General features: G+C 39.3%; 2 protein-coding genes across 3 annotated transcripts in view; one reads left to right on the forward strand and one right to left on the reverse strand.

The window, feature by feature from the left end:
- The window catches only part of Vti1b (vesicle transport through interaction with t-SNAREs 1B), a 42,582-nt gene extending 25,798 nt beyond the window's left edge, over positions 1 to 16,784 (forward strand). Inside the window, exon 7 of one of the 2 annotated variants that reach the window (XR_013090753.2) lies at positions 9,652 to 16,784. The gene's annotated coding sequence lies outside the window, so the exon portion shown is untranslated. Of the gene's footprint in view, positions 1 to 8,750; positions 8,772 to 9,651 lie in introns of those variants that run through there. The other variant, XR_013090752.1, reaches the window with a different exon arrangement.
- Positions 1 to 21,313, reverse strand: part of Arg2 (arginase 2) — a 40,069-nt gene that overhangs the window by 6,857 nt on the left and 11,899 nt on the right. Inside the window, exon 3 of the mRNA XM_077109144.1 lies at positions 2,079 to 2,256. Coding sequence (XP_076965259.1) covers positions 2,079 to 2,256 — 178 coding nt within the window. The remainder of the gene's footprint in view (positions 1 to 2,078; positions 2,257 to 21,313) is intronic.

Here is a 21,313-nt window from a genome sequence, read left to right on the forward strand (position 1 = left end):
GCCTTTCTTTGTCCTTGGGCTCTGCTTACATCAGCTACCTGTTCTATCTCAACTGCAGGAATATGGCTGATGAGATTGTGGCTGGGAAGCTGTCCAGAAACAAAGTTGAGTTTGGCATAGACAAGAAATGCAGCTTAAGCATTCTATAGCCATTCTTGATCAATAAAGCACAAGACAGATTTTCAGGTCTAGTACTAAAGGCAGTGAATTAAGGTAGATAACTGGAGTTTTTGTCCAGGAAGAACTGTGAGATTGAAGACAGATTATCAAACTTCTCCAGGCTTCCACTTCCCTTTCTGTAAGATAGGAATAAGAGTACTTGGCCTGGTTTTGGTTGGAGGGCGGGGGTGGTACTGGGGATTGAAACCAGGGGCACCACTGAGCCACATTCCCAGCCCTTTTTATTATTTAGAGACAGGATCTCACTAAATTGCGTAGGGCCTTGCTAAGTTGCTGAGCCTAGCTTTGAACTCGATCCTCCTGCCTCAGCCTCCCAAACTGCTGGGATTACAGGTGTGCCCTACCATACCTGGCAGAACTGGTTTGATAAGTAAGGTGATGGTACATGTAGTACTATATAAAAGGAGTGATCAAAACATGCCTCTTCCTTTAAAATAGTCAGTAGCCATTCAAATTATATACTTGTCCCTTCCTTTATAGATTATTCCAGATTGCCTAGGTTTTAGCATTGAATTGAAAGGAAGGAAGTAATAACATGGGCTGCAGTATAGATAGGTTAAAAAAAAAAAAAAAAAAAAAAAACAAGGACCATGGTAATCACATTGAGAAGGTCCCCAAAGAGTGAGACCTGACTACAGGAAAGACTAAATAAATAATCTTAGAGAGAGAGCACAGAACTCTAAAGTTGATTTAACTGAATGCCCCAGTCATCATACTAGTGAATCTAGGTCTGATGACTCTATTATCCTTCCTGAATTTTTATTCTATAATAAGGATTCTACCTGCTTCTCCGGCTGAACAAAAGTTGAACTTCTGATAGTGATCTGAAAAGCTCTCAGAGTACGTCAGAGAAAGTTGTTCTATTAGATCTGAAAAGAAAAATTAATTGCAATGGGGGGCACACTGGATTTGAATCCTGTCTTTGATATTTCTTGGCTGTAGGCCTTGGATAAGTTATCTAACATCTGGCTTTTGGTGCTTCCAGTAATAAATTAAATAAAACCATAAAATACATTGAAGTGCTTCTAGTGCTTCATTGCCTCTACCAATAAACGTCATTACTTAGGTAAAATAACAGTCCCCTGTGAAATCTGACTATTCAAGCACAGACCAACTTCTTTCTTCTCTGAAAGTCTGTAGAATTCAGTATTTTAAAAAAATTTGTTCCACATGTTTTAATTTCATCTAACTGGAATAAATCGCAAAGTTTCCTACAAATCCTTAGACTGCTGAGAAAACATGAGTATAATGCTCAGTGAAGTATATACTGACCTACTAAGAGACAAAGGCTCCAGTGACCAAATACATTACTCACCTAGGGTATTGTGGACTGGAAAGTATATTCACATTCTAAGGGATGATCTCTAACAAATCTATTAGAAATATTAATAAAAATGCCTAAATTTGGGTTGGGGTTGTGCTCAGTGGTAGAGTGCTCACCTAGCATGTGTGAGGCCCTGGGTTTGATCTTCAGCACCACATAAAAAATAAAATAAAGGTTTTGTGCCCAAATATAACTAAAAAAATAAATATTTTTGAAAAATGCCTAAATTTAGTCCTGATGTATTCTTCCAGTTCTCCAAAATCAAAGTCATGTTTTCTAGAAAACTTAAGAAGATAAGCATGAAACTTGGTGACTAAAAACCTTGCTTAACCTACCTTTGTACTTCCTGTGTCAAATAACACAAATCCTATTACTATACAATGTGTTACACAAAGCAAAATACACAGTTCCTGCAAAAGTTCGTGATCTTAGACATTAAAATGATGTTATATACACCACACCCTAAAAATACTGTAGGTATTTTTCTTGGGATGAGGAAACTAAGATAGCAGCTAAGTAATGAGCCCAAAGCAACATGTTATCCAGCCTCTCACCACACCTGGCTCCAGCTTACCTGTGGTCGCCTCCCACGGTGACACAGCTGTAGCCACCTGACACTGCTCTGCTGACCACCTCTGCCAGTTCCTGGTTGGCAAGGCCCACAGAGCGTGGGTTCACTATCAGGTTGTTATAAAGATCATCTTTGGGCACTGGAGTAAAACTCAAGTCTCCAAAGTCTTTTAGGCGGCAGCCTGGAAACAAGGGGTGATAAGAAGAATTGTATGTACTTTTCCAATTCTTACTGGCCTGGGATACTCATGGCAAAGTATACATCATACTTATTTTGTCACAGTAAAAATTAAAATGTCACATGACTGGCAGAATTGCTCAATCCAGTAATCCTGGGAAGTAAACCCTCTTTTAATATTTTTTTAAGATGTAAATGGACACAAAACCTTTATTTATTTATTTATTTATTTAATATTTTTTGGTAGTGAGGATTGAACCCAGGGTTGCCTAACCACTGAACCACATCTCCAGCCCTTTTTTTCCTAAATATATTTTTTATTTAAGAGACAAGGTCTCACTGAGTTTGCTAAGGGCCTTGCTAAATTGTATAGGCTGGCTTTGAACTTGCAATCTTCCTGCCTCAGCCTCCTGAGTTGCTGGGATTACAGGTGTGTGCCACCATACCCGGTGATTATTTTATTTATTTTTATGTGGTGCTGAGAATCACCATGCCTCACACATTAGGCAAGCACTCTATCACTGAGCTATAACCCTAGTCCAAGTAAACCCGCTTAAAAGAACACCATTTTGCAGAAGAAGCTGAGCTTTACAAACTAAAACTAAGAGGTATTATTAACTTAACCTAAATCACAAAATTAGTAGCACATGTCCCAGACTTATAAAGTAGAAGTAAAATACCAAGAGTAACCAACAAGATTTAAAGAAAATAAGAACTATTAATTAGGACCAAAATACACATATAGAAATTCTCAGACTTTTTAAAAATATTTTTTAGTTGTAGTTGGACACAATATCTTTATGTGGTGCTAGGTATTGAACCCAGTGCCTCACACGTGCCAGGCTGGTAGAGCACTTGCCTGGCACATGTGAGGCACTGGGTTCGATACCTAGCACCACATAAAAATAAAATAAAGCTATTCTGTCAATCTACAACTAAATTAAAAAAAAATCAGAGGACCTAAAGCATACTAAAATATCTGCCAGGCATGGTGGCACATGGCTTTAATCTAAGCAACTGAGGAGGCTGAGGCAGAAGAATTCCAAGTTCTAGACCAGCCTCAGCAATTTAGCAAGGCCCTAAACAGCCTAGTGTGATCTGTCACAAAAAATACGGGTTTGTGGGGACTGGGCTTATGACTTAATGGTAGAGTGCTCACCTAGCATGTGTGGGGCACTGGATTCAATCCTCAGCACCACATAAAAATAAAATAAAGGTACTGAATATAAAAATTATAATAAATATAAAATATAACTAAATATAAAAAATAATAATAAATAAGGGCTGGGGATGTGGCTCAGTGCCCCGAATTCAATCCCCAGTTCAAAAAAAAGAAATATATATAAATTATATATTTTACTGGCAACTGTTACGCTTTTTTTTTTCTTTTTTTTTTTTTTTCAGTGCTGAGGATTGAACCCAGGGGCACTTTACTACTGACTTACATCCCTAACCCTTTTCATTTTTTATTTTTGAGACAGGATCTTGTTAAATTGCCCAGACTGGGCTCAAACTTTTGATTGACCTGTTTTAGCTTCCTGAGTCATTGGATTATAGATATATGCCACCAAGCCTGGCTGGTTTAACATAAATTCTTATTTAGGATTCACAACAGTTCTATGAAGCAACTAAAATAATGCCTTTTCCAAACAGTATGAGGACACTCAAGCAAAGAAAAGTAACTTACCTAAGGTCACATAGCTGCCAAATGCCAGAATCAAGATCTAGCAGGGCACAGTTACACATGCCTGTAATCCCAATTACTCAGGAGGCTGAGACAGGAGGATTGTAAGTTCAGGGCCAGCCTGTGCAACTTAGCAAGACCCTGTCTCAAAAAAAATTTTTCAAAGAAAGGGTTGGGAGGGTAGCTCTGTGATAGAATGCTTGCCTAGCTTTTGCTAAGTCTTGGGTTTAATCCCTAGTCCAAGTCATCTGGCTCTAATATTTGTATTTCTTACTGTACAGTTTGCCTCCCAAATAATTCTTCCTACTTCCAGTACTTTAAGAACTCAATATCCAGGCATGGCGACGCATGTCGTTTGGGAAGCTAAGACAGGAAGATCGAGTTCAAAGCCAGCCTCAGCAACAGCGAGGCACTAAGAAACTCAGAGAGACCCTGTCTCTAAATAAAATACAAAATAGGGGTGGGGATGTAGCTCAGTGGTTGAGTGTCCCTGAGTTCAATCCCCGGTTACCCCCCCCAAAAAAATATATATGTATATATATACACACACACATACACATAAACATTCTGACAACTTTGAATACTTTCTACCTATATTGTAGGTGAAAACTAAACAATCCAATTCTATCCAAAAGGGACATGAGAGCTATGGTTGTGGCTCAGTGGTAGAGCGCTTGCTAGCATGTATGAGGCACTGGGTTCAATCCTCAGTATCACGTAAAAGTCAATAAATAGAGGTATTGTGTCCATCTACAACTAAAAAAATTAGAAAAGGGACATGAACTATGAGAGAACAGAATGTTACAGATTGTATCCTTAGGGCCCTGCTTCTCAAACTGGTGTCTAGTTATTGGGGTTCAGGGGTACTGTAACATCTCAGTGTCTGCATGGATTTGTTAAAGATTTGGATTAAGACCAGCATGGAACCGGGCGTGATGGCACACGCCTGTAATACCAGCAGCTCAGGAGTCTGAGGTAGGAGGATCTCAAGTTTGAGACCAGCCTGTGGAATTTAGCAAGGTCCTGTCTCATAACAATAAAGGGCTGGGGATGTAATTCAGTGGTAAAATTTCCATGTTCAATCCCCAGTATAGCTAAAAGAAGGGTGGGTGGAGAAAGGAACAAAGAATGAGTGAGCATAAAAGACCCAACATGAGAGAATATCCAGACAAGTAAGAGGAAAGGAAGGAGGGAAAATGTAGGTAGGAGAATGACAAAAAACCAAAAACAATGGGAATCAAGAGAAAATGACCAAATAAAATCTTTGTTTTGTTTTGGGGCTGCTGGGGATCAAATCAAGGGCCTCATGCAGGCTAGGCAAGCTCTCTATCAGAGAGCTATACCCCAGTCTATAAAAATCTTTTTTTAAAAGAGCTCAGTGGGACACTCAGGAGGCTGAGTCAGGAAGATCACAAGTTTGAGACTAACCTCAGCAACTTGCTGAGTCCCTGACTCAAAATTTAAAAAAATAAATGACTGAGATTGTAGCTCATTGGTAAAATAGAAAATGAAAATCTTTTAAAAAGAAAGTCAAGAACTGGGGATGTAGCTCAGTGGTATAGCACTTGCCTAGCAAGTACAAGATCCTGAGTTTGACCCACTCACACCACAAAAAAAAAAAAAAAAGCCACAAGTAAAATTATTATTGACTTCACCAAATTTCAAAATGTGGGGAGGACATTTTAGACTTAAGAGAAATGAAGCTCTAACTTTGAAGTCAATATCAGGTGTGGTCAGATCTTGAATGTTAGTGCCTATTCTAGGGTGTTTTTATTTGTATTTTTAATCTCAACAACCCCTTCAAGCATATTAAGCATTAGGTTCTTACTGGATTAAAACCCTAGAGCATGTCTGGTGTTTTGTAATTAGGTGCATAATTATAAAAGCCTTATAATCTAAATAATAATAATGTTAATATTAACTAACTTTAGAGACCTCTCAGTGAGCTACACCCCAATCTATAAAAATCTTTTTGCCAGGCACTTTAACTCATATTAATCCTCACATGCAAAAAAATTTACTGAAGAATTAAAATTTTCGTGGGTAAGTGACAGAACTTGGGGAACTCTCAAGACCAATCATGGAAATCAGGCTGTAGACTCAAGTAAGTGCAACAGAAAACTGCGCTCTGCTCATTTGTATTTTCTTACTAGGGGGAAAACAAATAAACCAAAAAAACAAACAAACAAACAAAAAAAAAACCTGAACAAGGCCTGAAAATAATTTGGTAGTCTTACAATAATACTGTCCAAGGAAGAGAGACTGAATTTTGTAAAAAGATTTTGATCATTAATTGTGTAACTCTGCTTTGGATTGGGTTAACAGAGTAATTCACAGCATAAGGACTAGAAGTTAGCTCAGTGTTAGAGCACTTTGCCTAGCATGCTCAAAGCCTTGGGTTCAATCCCCAGCCCTGTGGGGGCAAAACCAAAGATTAATTCAGAGCCCAGATGGTGGATTCTCCTAAATTACCCAACTCTATTTACTCATATTTCTTTCTCACCAAGCCACCTTATGGTTACTCACTTGGTTTCCCAGATGCCTTCACTTACTCACAAGGGCTTCCAGACAGTGTGTGCTGGGAGGTCTCTTGCTCAACATAATTACACAGAGGCATTTTGTTTTATCCAGCATGGTTAGTGTGAGTCTGGGTATTAGAGCCTGAGAATCTCTACCCACAGCAAGCTTTGTGTTTCTGGATCCACAAAGCTCCGAGCCTGACCAGGAAAAAATTAATATCTTGAGAGGCCCTGCCTGAGCGGCCTGCCCTCTAGACTCCTAACTCGGCTCTTTAATTTTCACAATAAGTACCAGGTAAGAACTAGGAATAGCAAGTATTAAAGGATCAGAGGAAGTCTGCTGAGGATTGAGGCAGTCAAAGAAGGACCCCTCCAACTTAAACTTGTATCAGCACTGTTTTGTTTTATTTTCTACCTTACTTGGATAGAAATTATTTATAAAAATGAATGAGGAGGTATCTAATGGTAGAGGGTCCCACCCTAGTCCCCAGGCCAAACTACTATATCCTTGCAAGCCTTTATACCTAATATTTTCTTAAATAAGACTATTAGGTAGAGTAGGCTACACTGCTGTAGCAAAGCCCCCAAAATAATGGCTCAAAGATATTGTTTCTTTTTCATCTAACATCTAGAGTGGGTATCTCAGTTAGCAGGAGGCTTTCCTCCATGTTGGGATTCACGCATCTGGCTTGTAACTGTCATAACTAGGGCTTTGCCACTGATGGGGCTAAGGTTAGGTCTCTCCAGGTTCAAAGCAGCAGGAGGGAGAAATATATTGATAAGGCATAGCTCCTCTTTACAGGCCCTGGCTGAGAAATGGCACATCACTCCTGCTCACATAGCACTGGCCAGCAAAGTCTAGCTTATGTCCAGAAGAAAAAAAAGTAGAATTGTGGGAAACAGTTAACAATCTCAGCCACAATGAGTTTTGTTTTGTTCTTATTCTATGCCATAAATTTTAACCTGTTAAAAATCAAAATAGTGCCAGACATAGTAGTGTACACCTGTAATCCCAGTGACTTGGGAAGCTGAGGCAGGAGGCCAGACTCAGCAACTTAGGAAGACCCTGTCTAAAAAAAAAAAAGCTGGAGACATAGCTCAGTGATAAATGCCCCTGCGTTCAATTCCAGCATAATAAAGAAATAAATAAATTACCACTTTTGTTACTGTAGATATATCAATCTATAGTATTTTAACTATTAATTATAGAACTAAATCATCAAAATTATTATGCCATCCTGAGCTAGCCTCCTAAGAGCTCTCTCCTCTAATGCCCACTGTATCAAGAGCACTGAGGCACCCAAAGAACTTATAGTAGAATCCAAGTTTGGTTTCTAAAGAGTGAACAAAGGCCCAAAAGAAGAAATATACATGCCATGTTTGATAACAGGTGACCAACTTAATAAGAATGACACGTCTGAAAATTGAGCATTGTGATATGAGGTACTGGAGAACATGATTGCAACCCACAGGCTACATTTCTTGAGAGAAGCAGGAGATTGGTTGATAGGGGGTTCATTTTTTAAGAACCAGATGAACTGAGTACTAGTACATTTTGTCAGAATGCTATGACAGATTCTCAGTTCAAAGAGCAGAAGGAAATGGTCTCATTAATTTTAAATATTAGAGTAACATTGTAAAGAGCAAACATAACATTGAAGGAGTATCTGCCTGCTGTGCTGCAGATCAACTTATCTGCCAAGTGTAGGTCAGATGAGACCTACAAGGTTTTTTGAGTTTTTTCCCCTTGGTACTGGGAATTGAACCCAGGCTCTTGCACATGCTGGGCAAGCACTCTATCACTGAGCTATATCCCAGGCCCTGAGATCCAGTGTTTCAATGCTATTCTTTACTTTTATATTTTATTTTTTGTGGTGTTGGGCCCAGGATCTCATGCATGTTAGGCAAGCACTCTGCCACTTTTTATTTTATTTTGAAATATGGTCTCATTAATTGCCCAGGCTGGTCTCAAACTTGCAATCCTCCTGCCTCAGCCTACTAAGTAGCTGAGATTTTGGCTATTCTGCACCACTAGGTCCAGAATATCAAATTATTATATTATATATGTGTGTATTTTTTGAAGTACTAGGGATTAAATCCAGGGCACTCTACCACCGAGTTACATCCCTAGCCTTTTTTGTTTTTTTCATTTTAAGTCAGGGTCTTGCTAAATTCTTGAAGCTAGTCTCAAATTTATAATCCTGTCTCAGCATCCTGAGTTGCTGGCATTATAGGTGTACACCACTATACCTGTTAAAATTTCATCCTTTCTTCCTTTTTCTTTTTTTTTGGCAGTGCTAGAGATCAAACCCATGGCCTGATGATGCTCAGTAACCACTCTTCCTCTAAGCCGGCCCTCAGATTCCTTATTAAAAGTAAGAACTGGTTACAAAGGTTTGAACCTATAATCCCAGCAATTTGGGGTTACAAAGCTAGCCTCAGCAATTTAGTGATACCCTAAGTAACTTAGTGAGACCCTGTCCCAAAATAAAAAGGGCTAAGGATGTGGTAAAGTGCCCCTGGATTCAATCCCTGGTAACAATAAATAAATAAACAAATAAATAAAATGTTTAAAAAAGGGCTGGGGATGTGGCTCAGTGGTAGAGTGCTAGCATACCATCCAAGAGACTCTGGTTTCAATCCCCAGTTCTGCAAAAAAATAAATAAAAATAAAAGCTGGGCACAGTGGCACACACCTCTAATCCCAATGACCCAAGAGTCTGAGGCAGGAGAATTGCAAGTTTGAAGACAGCCTTGGCAACTTAAGTAGACCGTGTCTCAAAAAATAAAAAGGAGGTTGGAACTGCAACTCGGTGGCAGAGCGCTTGCCTAGCATGTGTGAAGCACTGGGTTCGATCCTCAGCACCACATAAAAATAAAGGCATTCTGTCCATTGACAACTACAAAAAAAATTTAAATAAATAAAAAAGGCTGGAGGTGCAGCTCTGTGGTTAGAGCAGTCCCTGGGTTCAGTCCCCAGCACCAAAAGAAAAAGAGGAGGAAGAGAAGAAGATGGTAGCATTTTACAAGATGAGTCTGAAACTTAAAGAGACTCTCAAGTCAAACAAATTTGGAAGCAAACTGAAAGGGCCCTCATTTTCCCCTTGCTCTTTATATGTTGGCACAGCCTCATACTGGGAACTTGTCTCCAGAGCGAAGGTAGTAAAATACACTGAATACTACTTTGATCTTTCAGGCCCAGATGTTACCTTTGGCCTTGATAAAGCCCTCTAGGCTCCAGCGAAGTGGAAAAAGAACACAAATGCATCAACAAGATGATGCAAGTGGCGGTGAGGAAGAAATCGAACAGCCCGGTGTGACCTTCACAATAGCTACAACAAGCACTTCTATTTTAGGGCTAGTGAGTAAATCCCAGAGGGAAGCCAGTGACAGGAAAGAAGGAAATAGGATATAATTATCTGCCTCCATACATCACAGTGTGCTAGGCACCTTATTGAGAACTGAGCAAGACTGGATAGCTCCATCCACTGAGACAAGCCTCAGTCACCCTTTGGTTAGAGATTCACATCAGGCAATGTCATGAATGAGCAGGTATTTTTTTGGACAGCACAAAAGCATTTCATTCTTCCTCTTACATGGGGCACCAAGTGTTATCAAGACTCCCAGCAAATCAAGAGATGGGTTTCAAGGTGGAGTGACACAGAGAGTCTCTCAAGCCCCAGGTAACCCACTGGCAGGGTAACAGAAATGGAAAAAAGCTGGGGAACCTCTGAGTATGCAATTTTTTTCAAACTGCTCCTAAACAGACTTTGCAATTGCATTTAGTGCTGATAAGTACTAATGGCTCTTTTGGGTGGTGGGGAGTACTAGGGATTGAACTAAGAGGCACTTTACCACTGAGCCACATCTCCAGCCCTTTTTAAAAATTTTTATCTTCAGACATATCTCACTAAGTTGCTAAGGCTGGTGTTGAACTTGAAATCCCAAGTCTCTAATAGCTTTTGAAGTTATACATTCAAATGTTGTATATGGGAAATATAATCTGACCCCAAACCAAGGGAATTCCTAGTATTTTCAAGGAATATACTTGCTATTTTTAGAATTTCACCTATACTTGGAATACTAGCTTTGTTTTGTTTGTTTTGTTTTGTTTTGGTACTGGGGATTGAACTTACAGTGACTTTACCACTGAGGTATATCCCCATCCCTTAAAAAAAAAAAATTGAGACAGGGTCTCACTCAGTTGCTAAGGGTCTCACTAAATTGCTAGGGCTGGCCTCAGATTTGTGATCCTCTGGCCTCAGCCTCCACAGTCACTGGGATTATAGGCATGAACTACATGCCTGGCTTGGAATACTAGCCTTTGTTTACTTATTCAGTAAACAAAGCTGAAATGTTACTAGAGATTTAAACTAGAGGGGAAAAAAATGCCAGGGTTAATTCAGACCATTTAGAATAAGAGAATCTCTCTTATCCCTAAAATGTGACTTGGGTAATAACCTTCAAAAGATTATTATTTAAGTAAACTAATTTGGTTGCCACCAATAAAATACAGAAATCTAAATTGTATTTAGTGCATTTAACTCCCAGAGTTTATGCAACCTCAAAAACCAAAAATGTGTTTTGAGCTATCTAAAATGAGCTCTTGCTTATTTACATCCAGTCTCCAAATAAGTTTGATACATTAAGGAAAGAGTATAAAACGCAAGTTGACATTCTGGTTTACTTCAGAGTCCCAGAGAAGACTCTGCCAACCAGCACTCTCTGTCTCCTTCCTCCTCATCTGCTTTACTCTCTTGTTGCCTCTATACCAGGACGGTGTTTGCTGAGACAGTGAAGACTGTGATTGAAGAAAACAGGAGCAGGGACAGTAGTATTGGGGGCTCAAGGATGGATGTAGGCCTGTCACTTCAGACATATCTGTCTACCACACACCAGAGTTAGCCTCAAGATCAAATGATACAAACATGGTGTTAACAGATACTTTTGTATGAATGTTATGATTGAGTTTAAAAAAAAAAAAAACTTGAAAATTTAGCTCAACATTTGTCTAGCAAGTCTGAGGCCCTGGGTTCAATCCCCAGCATCAAGAAAAAAAAATTAGTTCAAGATAGTAACTGAGATGACTTGAAACACCAGCTATATGTTTCCACTAATTTGGTTCTCCAGTTACATCTGTCCTTGTCTAAGGAGAACAGATGGTATCAACGCTTTGGATGGGCTTAGTAACACGGCCCTCTGCACCAACTCAAGTCAACCCACTAAGCACCTCTGGGTCCGAGAGAGCCAACTTAGGCTTTCCCAGGCTGACCCGGTTGATGGCACAGTCTGGTTCCAGCACAGGCACAGATGGAATTAAGAGTTCCTCTGGCTCCATAAGTCACATAATCACTTTACCTCATTCAGAAGAAGACTGCTGACCTTCTCTGAAAACAAAAGCTCTGCTACATTACCATGTTGACAACATTTTAACCTTTCCAATATCAAACCCCAGGAAGAGACAGAAAAAATCCTTGGGGATAAAAAACTACTCTTTATGCTGGACACAGTGGCACATGCCTCTAATCCCAGCAGTTTGGGAGGCTGAGGCAGGAGGATCACAAATTCAAAGCCAGCCTCAGCAACTTTGTGAGGCCCTAAGCATGTTAGTGAGACCCTTTCTCAAAATAGAATATAAAAACAGGCTAGGGATATGGCTCAGCAATTAAGCCATAATGGGTTTGATCCTGGTACGAAAAGGAAAAAAGAAAGAACTACCCTTTATAGCATGTAATTCTTAAAAATTCTTATATTCTACCTTATTCCAGAAAGGGTTTAAAGGGAGACACAACATGTTGGTGACTATAGCTTTTCCAGTTACCAGTCAGCCCTGATGTGTCCCTTCCCCAGACCCTGTGGCATCCTGGTGAGTCTGCCCATAAATCTCAAAAATCTCTCCTGCATTCCACACTGCTCTGGGCTAAAAGGAGAGTACACACTGAATGGCCTCCATTAGCCAAGTGCTACACTGCATGCAATGGAAAGAATCCCTACCTTCTGATCCCTGACTTCCTGGAAGAGATTTCTAACCAACAAGATGTGGAGAGATGTGGTTCAGTGTCTGAACCTGTTGTGCCATACACAATTGTTTAAATGAGCTAACAATGAAAGGCTTGCCACATTCTAGGGATTACGGATTACAACTGAATGAGGCCATCTTTGTGGTTTTTCTTCCCCACAGTTCCCTTTCTCTTCCTTGAAACTGATGTAAGCTAAGATTTCCCAGAACTTGGTTGTAATACGTCTTTTTTTTTTTTTTTTTTTTTGGTATCAGGGTTTGAACTCAGGGGCACTTAACTACTAAGCCACATCCCCAGTCCCTTTTTCTTTTTTAGTATATATTAAATATTTTATATATATAATATTGTATCCACCTATAACTAAAAAATAAAAATGTAATTTTTATAAATATATAAAGTATTATAAATATATATAATATATATTTTCTATTTTTTAGTTATAGATGGGCACAATACCTTTATTTTGGTTTTTTAATTTTTATTTGGTGATAAGGATTAAACCCAGTGCCTCACATGAGTGAGGCAAGTGCTCTGCTACTGAGCCACAACTCCCACCCCCAAGTCCCTTTTTATATTTTATTTAGTGATAGAGTCTCACTAAATTGCCTAGGATCTCATTAGAGTTGCTGAGGCTGGCTTAGAATTTGCAATCTTCCTGCCTCAGCCTCCCAAGTCTCTGGTATTACAGGCAGGCACCACCACACTGAGCTTACTATATCATTTTGATAAAAACAGATTTTTGGTGAGAAGAAGCAAGCACAGGCCCACTGATTTCTCATTGAAATGGCTCCTTAAAAAGTCCATCTTAAAGGGTGTGGTGGCGCATGACTGTAATCCCAGTCACTTGATGCCAAAATTTAAAAAAAATCCACCTTGAATTTTCTTTTCTTTTTCTTTATGTAAATTTTTTTATTTATATATAATAGCAGAATGCATTAAAATTCTTATTACACATATGAAGCACAATTTTTCATGTCTCTGGTTGTATACATAGAATATTCACACCAATTTGTGTCTTTATACCTGTACTTTGGATAATAATGATCATCACATTCCACCATCATTAATTACCCCATGCCCCCTCCCACCCCTCTGCCCTAACTAGAGTTCATCTATTCCTCCCATGCTCCTGCTCCCTATCCCACTGTGAATCAGCCTCCTTATATCAGAGAAAACATTCGGCATTTGGTTTTTTGGGATTGCTAACTTCACTTAGCATTATCTTCTCTAACTCTATCTATTTACCTGCAAATGCCATGATTTTTTTTTAAGAGAGAGAGAGAGAGAGAGAATATTTTAATATTTATTTTTTAGTTTTCGGCAGACACAACACCTTTGTTTGTAGGTGGTGCTGAGGATTGAACCCGGGCTGCACGAATGCCAGGTGAGCGCGCTACCGCTTGAGCCACATCCCCAGTCCCAAAATGCCATGATTTTATTCTCTTTTATTGCTGAATAATATTCCATTGTGTATATATGCCACATTTTCTTTATCCATTCATCTACTGAAGGGCATCTAGGTTGGTTCCACAGTTTAGCTATTGTGAATTGTGCTGCAATGAACATTGACATGGCTGCGTCCCTGTAGTATGCTTTTTCCACATTGAATTTTCTACATTCCCTATGAAAGATTATAAAGTCAAGGACATTAACTCTTGGAACACCAATCCTCTGAAAGCCCTAAACACGATGCCACGCACACCCTGCTCTGCTTTGTGACTCTTGGTTCACAAAGACAGAAGTTTCCTATTTCTGTTACTTCTATTCATGAGTCCTCTTGCATTGGGGAGGAAGCCAGGAAGACACCATCTTCTCTTTTTTTTTTTTTTTTTAATATATTGGGGATTGATCCCAGGGATACTGTGCCACTGAGCTACATCCCCAGCCCCCCTATTTTTTTTTTCTGAGACAGGGTCTCCTTAAGTTGCTAAGGGAGACCCTGAGGGAGACCACATTAAAATGTTGTCAACATGTCACAAGTTCCCTGAGTGCTTGGTGCACCAGGAGGGATGTGGAGAGATGTGGCAAGAGGAAGAGACAAGGCCTTACTAAATTGCTGAGGCTGGCCTCAAACTTGTAATCTTCCTGCCTCAGCCTCCCAAGCCACTAGGACTACAGACCCCATTTTCTCTTTCAATCTGAGCACCACCACACCTATTTTATACCTCCTTAATACCAGAAGAGTTCAGTCATTAAATAAAGAAAATTTATTCAAAGATTAAATAATTTAAATCAACCACTGTAATCCCTTAGGTGCTGCCTTTGAATTGTGTTATCTGGATGCTAAAGGAACAATGAAGTACCTGTCTATTACCTATTTACTTCCTGGTTTAAGAACATGTTTCAAAAAGCGGGTAATAGGGCTGGAGGTATAGTTCAGTTCTAGAACACTTGCCACTCACCTGGTTTTGATCCCCAACATCACACACACAAAAAAGGGAGGTGCTGGGTGTGGTGGCATATGCCTGTAATCCCAGTGACTCAGGAGGCTGAGACAGGAGGATCCTAAGTTGCAAGCCAGGCTCAGCAATTTAGCAAGGCCCTAGTCAACTTAGACACTATCTCAAAATAAAAAATAAAAAGGATTAGGGATGTGGCTCGGTGGTAAAGCACCTTCAGGTTCATTCCCTGGTACCAAAAAAAATCAAAACCAAACAAAAGCCAAGAAGGGGGCAATATAAACTAGCCATTGTTACTTGCTAACATTTAGCTTGAATGAATCTCTTAATTGGTAGTCAATTAAGAGTTAACTCTTCCAAGAGTTAAAGTTTGATATATGATGGTTATCCTTTGAATCATGCATTCTTAAAAATCTGGAAAACCAGTGACTTCTGAGTAGCAAATCATTGAAAGGAAATAGTGATCTGGAAAAATCCCATGGGTCACAGTGTTACAGATGACAGCTAGATTGCTTTGCTGCTTTTCTTCCTTCAACCAAAGTTCACTATGTGCTCACTGTGTGCCTGGAATTCTGTTAAGTCCTGGGGATACAGAGATGAAACATGGAGCTCAGAGCCTGGTGAGAAGACAGTTAGGGAAAGTGGCAGTCCAGTTCAGGTCTAACTGCTGTGACACATGTGTTCAGAGTGTGGAGGGAAGAAAGATGACAGAAGGGAAGAGCCTGGAGGACTTCTCAGAAGAGGGAATTTGGGAGTCTTGACAGTATAGGCCAAGAATAAAAGAGGGGAGAAGTGCTTTCTAGGAAAGGCACATATAGGGCTGTGGCTCAGTGATAGAGTGCTTGCCTAGCATGTGTGAGCACTGGGTTTGATTCTCAGCACTGCATATAAATAAATAAAATTAAGGTCCATCAACAACTAAAGAAAAACCAAAAAACAATACTTAAAAAAAAAAAAAAAAGAAAAGGCACATAATAATTCAGCCCTACAGAACAATTCACAAGTTCCCTGAGCCATGATGCACCAGAAGGGCTGTGGGAAGATGTGGTGGGAGGAGGGGGCAGAGCCCAGATCGTAATGCAGTCGGGAGGTAAGATTTCAAGTCAGGAAGTAAAAAAACAAATTTGCATCTTAGATCTAGTGCTCAGATAACAATGTGGAGAAAACAGATTCCAGCAGTAGTGAAGGGGCATGCAGGGCAGATAAAAGGTCTGCCTCCAGCTTTCTGGCTCCGTTACCTCCAGAGATTAAAGACACAGGGAGCCAGGCATGGTAATTTAGTGCCTGTAGTTCCAGCTACTCGGGAGGCTCAGGCAGGAGGGCAGTTTGAGCTTAGGAGTTCCAGGCCAGGCTGGGCAACACGGTAAGACTCTGTCTCAAAAAACTAAAATAAATATAAAAGAGAAAAAAGAGACTGGGGAAGGAAGTGAAGAAGATGACAGGGAAATTGTTTTGGATTTGTTGGCATTGAAGTGTTAGGGACCCTTCTGCTGAAAATATGTAGATATGGAAATGAGTCAATAGACCAATTCTAGGCAATACCCAATGGCTGATAATATCACGTCACCTGGGAGCCATCTTCTGGAAATATAAACACCTAGGGAGATAAGTGCTACAACCTCCCAGTTCCTATGGGAGAGAATGAAACTACTTTCCCTAGGCACAGGTGGCAGGCATCTTGCTCCAGTTTGCAAAACTACCATCTCAATTAAGGTATGAGAAATGCATTTCCTTCCAGGTAAAGCTAATCAATTTTGGCTTTTAACACAGGTCATCAACTCCAATTTCTATGATTCAGTTAGCATGCACTTTGTATGAAAGAAAATACTGTTGAGTCCTCTTTCTTGAAGCTTGGCTATTGTTTACCATGGAAACATTTTGTAATGGATTGTTCCTGCTTGACTAAATAAAAATATGGTCTGTGTAATCTCTTAGCAGATTGCCTGTGACGTACATCACATTCTGGTTTCATGCTTATTCAATAACAAAGTGTTTTCTTTCTCTACTACCTTTGTGGAGAGGTTTTCCAAATTGGGAGATTACCCAAAACTGTATATTTGAAATTAACTTATTTTAGGTGTAATAATTATATTTTTGTTAAGTTTTAAAGAATTTCGGTTTTGAAGATACAAAAATGAAACTTGCAAAGGAAATAATACAAAGTCTGTACTTTGCTTCAACATGGTCTGGAGGTGGGTAGAAAACACCCATGTGACTGACAATAGCTGATGCTGGTTGAAGGCTATATAGAGCTGACTATGTCACTGCCTACTGTCATTATGTTTGAATACTTCCATAATAAAAAATTAAAAAGAGGAGATACAGGGCTGGGATTGTAGCTCAGAGGAAGAGCACTCACCTAGCATGCCTGTGGCACTGGGTTCGATCCTCAGCACACACACACAAATGAAATAAGGTATTGTGTACATCTACAACTAAAAAAAAAAAAAAGCTTAAAAGAGAAAAAGAGAAAGTACATGGAAGACATCTTGTGTGCAGGTTTGGAGCTGGGAGGAGACATGAGTGCTAGAGATAAAACTCTGAAGCACAGAGAGGACAGTAAAGCTATGGAAATGAACAGACCACCAACTAAGAATAAGCAAGAGGATCAAAGACAGATTCCTAAAAATGCAATGTGAAATGGGTAGGTAGAAAAAGAGGATCTACCTCTTTTTCTCTAAATGAACCTGAAGAGTTAAAACCAGAGAGTAGCATCCTTTTTCAGTATGGAAGCAGTGTTCAATAATGTCAAATAAGGTGAATGTCACAGCACCCACTATCTTAGAAAGCAGGTAGTTGGGAATCTCAACATAACTAGTTTTATTCCAATAATGGCCCAGGAAGGTGGTTCTGAAGTAACAAAATAACTGGACAATAGCTAAAGGGCTACCTAAGGCCAAGGGAGGTGGCAGATGGGTAAATTTGTATTCTTAATTATTGAAGAAACAGGTTAGTAGAGCAAGTTGAATTATAAGAAAGAAAAAGTGTAACTGCTAGAGCAAGAACTCTCACAAAGGCAGAAGGGGATGGAATCTAGAACACAGGGAGATGCAGTTGAAGGTTAGTTCTCTAATGTCTGTTCTTTCTGTCAACAGATTTTTAGCTGGGTGTATGACTTCTCTCTCTCTCTCTTTTTTTTTTTTTTTTTTTTTTGGTTGGGGGCATTGAACCCAGGGGCACTTTACCACTAAGCTACATCCCCAGCACTTTTTACTTTGAGACGAATCTCACTAGGTTGCTGAATCTGGCCTCAGCCTTCGGTCCTCCTGCCTCAGTCTTTTAGGATTACAGGTGAGCACGACCACACCCAGCAAAAAACTCTTAATTGACCAGCTTCTTGAACTGGATGTGGCCATGTGACCAGTTCTGGCCAACAGGATAAGCAGAAGTGTCCTGCAGCAACTTCTTGGGAAGGAAAAGTTCTTGCTTTACCCTCTTTTTTTCATTCTTCCATCTTGTGCCAGAAATGAGACTAAGTCATCTGGGACCATTAAGTAGATGTCTTGCCAATAGCACAAGTTAAGAATCTAGGTCTGAAGGAACACAGTCACCAAACCAGTTCTGAATTACTTCTTTCCAGACTGAGTTTAAAATGAACTAATTTTCTTAAGCCATTGATATTTTAGGTTCTTACCACATGTAATCTTATTTAATGCTGTGATTAAACTCATACTTTGAGGGAGATGAACAAAAAGGATCTCTGTCAATGCAAGTAATTTGGGAGATGAGAGGAAGAAAGTCTGGAGAATTCATACTCAAGTCAGAAAAACAGGGGCTTGAGGATTGTGGGTAATTTGCAAGAGCAAATCAGGGAGACATGAGAGGAGGATACTAGGAATACACAGGATCTTCAAAGGAAGATGAAGACCATACATCTTATGATGGTGCTACTTTGCATTTCTTCAGCCTTAGTCAAAGCTGAGAAGGCAGCTGACTGAGCCAATCAGAAGTTCAGGATGTATATGGCAAGAAATGAGGTTCTCAACCAAACTGCTGACCTCATGACCTTGGGAATGTTTCCTAGCCTCTTCAGACTATACTTCTTTCCCCTCTTCCCCAGCCTTTTTACAAATCAAAACAATGTATTAAATGCTGTGGGATTGGTTTTATTTTTTTAAAAAAAAGGAAAAGAAACCTCATAAGTTAAACCATAAACAGTACTTATATTTTTTTGACTGACTTATTTTATTTAATATATTGCTCTGAAGGTTCATCCATATCACAGCATATGTCAAAATTTCCTGCCTTTTAAAGACTGAATAATATTCCATTGTCTGCCTACCATCTTGTTTATCCATTCATTCATCAATGGACACTTAGTGGCTTCCACCTTTTGACAATCATGGGTAATGCTGGGCGTACAAATATCTCCTCAAGACCCTGCTTTCAATTCTTATGGAACTGCTGGATCACATGGTAATTATATTTAAAATTTTTTGAGCAGTCACCATGTCTTCCATAGTAGTTACACCATTTTACATTCCTGTGAACAGTGCCCAAGACTTCCAGTTTCTCCACATCCTCTCCAACACTTCAACACTCATTTTCTGGTGTTTTTTATGGTAGCCATGTTAATGGCTATGAGGTAGTCATGATTTGCGTTTTTACGTATTATGAAATGGGGTAATTTTAAATGCCTAGCATAGTGGAAAATGTTAGATATCTAACAACTTTGAAATAAGAGGTATAAGTTATAATCTTTGCTACCTTTATAAAATGGAAAGACATCGAAACTTACCAAATTCCAATAGACATGCCCATTTTATGGTACATCATCAGTGATATTAGCATTTACTAAGGCACTACTAAATTATTGATAATATATTCACTTTCTAAGAGGAATCTGCAATATAAAGGAAAACTGGAAAATACAAAACTGAAGCCAAAGAAGTAGGAAACTATTAGTGACAATGCAAGTAGGATTGAGAGTAGGGGAACCAAAAGAAACGCCATATCTCAAAGGCCATCATTCCTATTCCTCCATGCCACCCATCCTCCAAGATCAGCGTGGCTCAGATGAAGTCCAAAGCAGTGCAATGGTTTGGTGTTCTGCTGAACCCTGTTATAGTTTGAATGTGTTATTCCCCAAAGCATGTGTTGGAAATTTAATCCCCAGTGTAATAGTGTTGAAAGGTGGGGCGTAACAGAAAGAGTTCAGGTTCTGAACAAATGGATAAAATGCCAATTAAAAGAGTTTGAGCCTGCAAATTCAGTCTCTTGATCTTTCTTGCCATGTGATGTCTTTCACTATGTTATGATGCAGCAAATAGGCCCTTGATCTTGGACGTCCCAGCCTCCAAAACCAAAAGCCTTTATAAGTTCCTTATAAATTGGCCAGACTCAGGTATTCTGTTATAGACACATAAAATGGATTAAGACAGGAAAAATAAAGTCAATTTGCTAGACATTTAATCTTTTAAAAATATAACCAATTATCTCATGAGTGAGGCTTTGGGTTCAATCCCCAGCATCACTAAACAAAAACAAAAGCATATCCAAATAATTTTACAAATCAGAGAAATTCAAAACTTTACTGATTTTGCTGGGCATGGTGGTGCATCCCTGTAATCCCCATGACTTGGGAGGGTAAGGCAGGAGGATTGCAAGTTCCAGGCTAGACTTAGTAACTCAATGACTCCCTAAGCAAATTAGCAAGACCCTGTCTCAAAATAAAAAATAAAAAGGGCTGGGGATGTCAGTGATAGAACACCCCTGGGTTCAATCCCTGGTACCAATAAAAACCCAAACAAACAAAAACTTTACTGATCTTAAACAAGTTCATTCCAATACCTTAGCTTCCAATCACATACTCAGACCCTAGACTAAATTTTTTTGTTTCTTTTTTTTGTTTTGTTTTGTTTTGGTCCTTCTGTTTTTATTTCTCCTTACTGTAAAGACAGACTATGTCCAATAGAAGAGAGTGAGTAGTAGAAGCAAAGGATTTGCTGGGTCATACACAGCCTGCCCCCAACTCCCTTCAAAAAGATCACTGACAGTTGCTGTTCAGTCAACCTAGAAACCAATTTTTGTCTCAAAGGCTTATAAATACTATTCAGACATCTCTCAAAAACACTAGCTTCATCTCTTTTCTTAATACCCCAAATAAATAAGAAGTTGAAAATTGGCACCCTGGGGCTGGGGATATGGCTCAAGTAGTAGTGCACTTGCCTGGCATGCATGAGGCACTGGGTTCGATCCTCAGCACCACATAAAAATAAAATAAAGATATTGTGTCCACCTAAAGCTAAAAAATAAATATTAAAAAAAAGAAAAAAGAAGATTGGCACCCTAAGATCCATATCTGTCAACAGACATGATTTGAAAAGTATACAGTTTTTATGTTATGTTTCACAATATAAAAACAAAACAAATATATCAAACTTGTATAAAGTAAAACAGTAGTTGTAATGCATACACCTTTTAATACTCAAGTCACAAA

The sequence above is a fragment of the Callospermophilus lateralis genome, chromosome 3, assembly GCF_048772815.1.
Source record: "Callospermophilus lateralis isolate mCalLat2 chromosome 3, mCalLat2.hap1, whole genome shotgun sequence".
NCBI lineage: Eukaryota > Metazoa > Chordata > Mammalia > Rodentia > Sciuridae > Callospermophilus > Callospermophilus lateralis.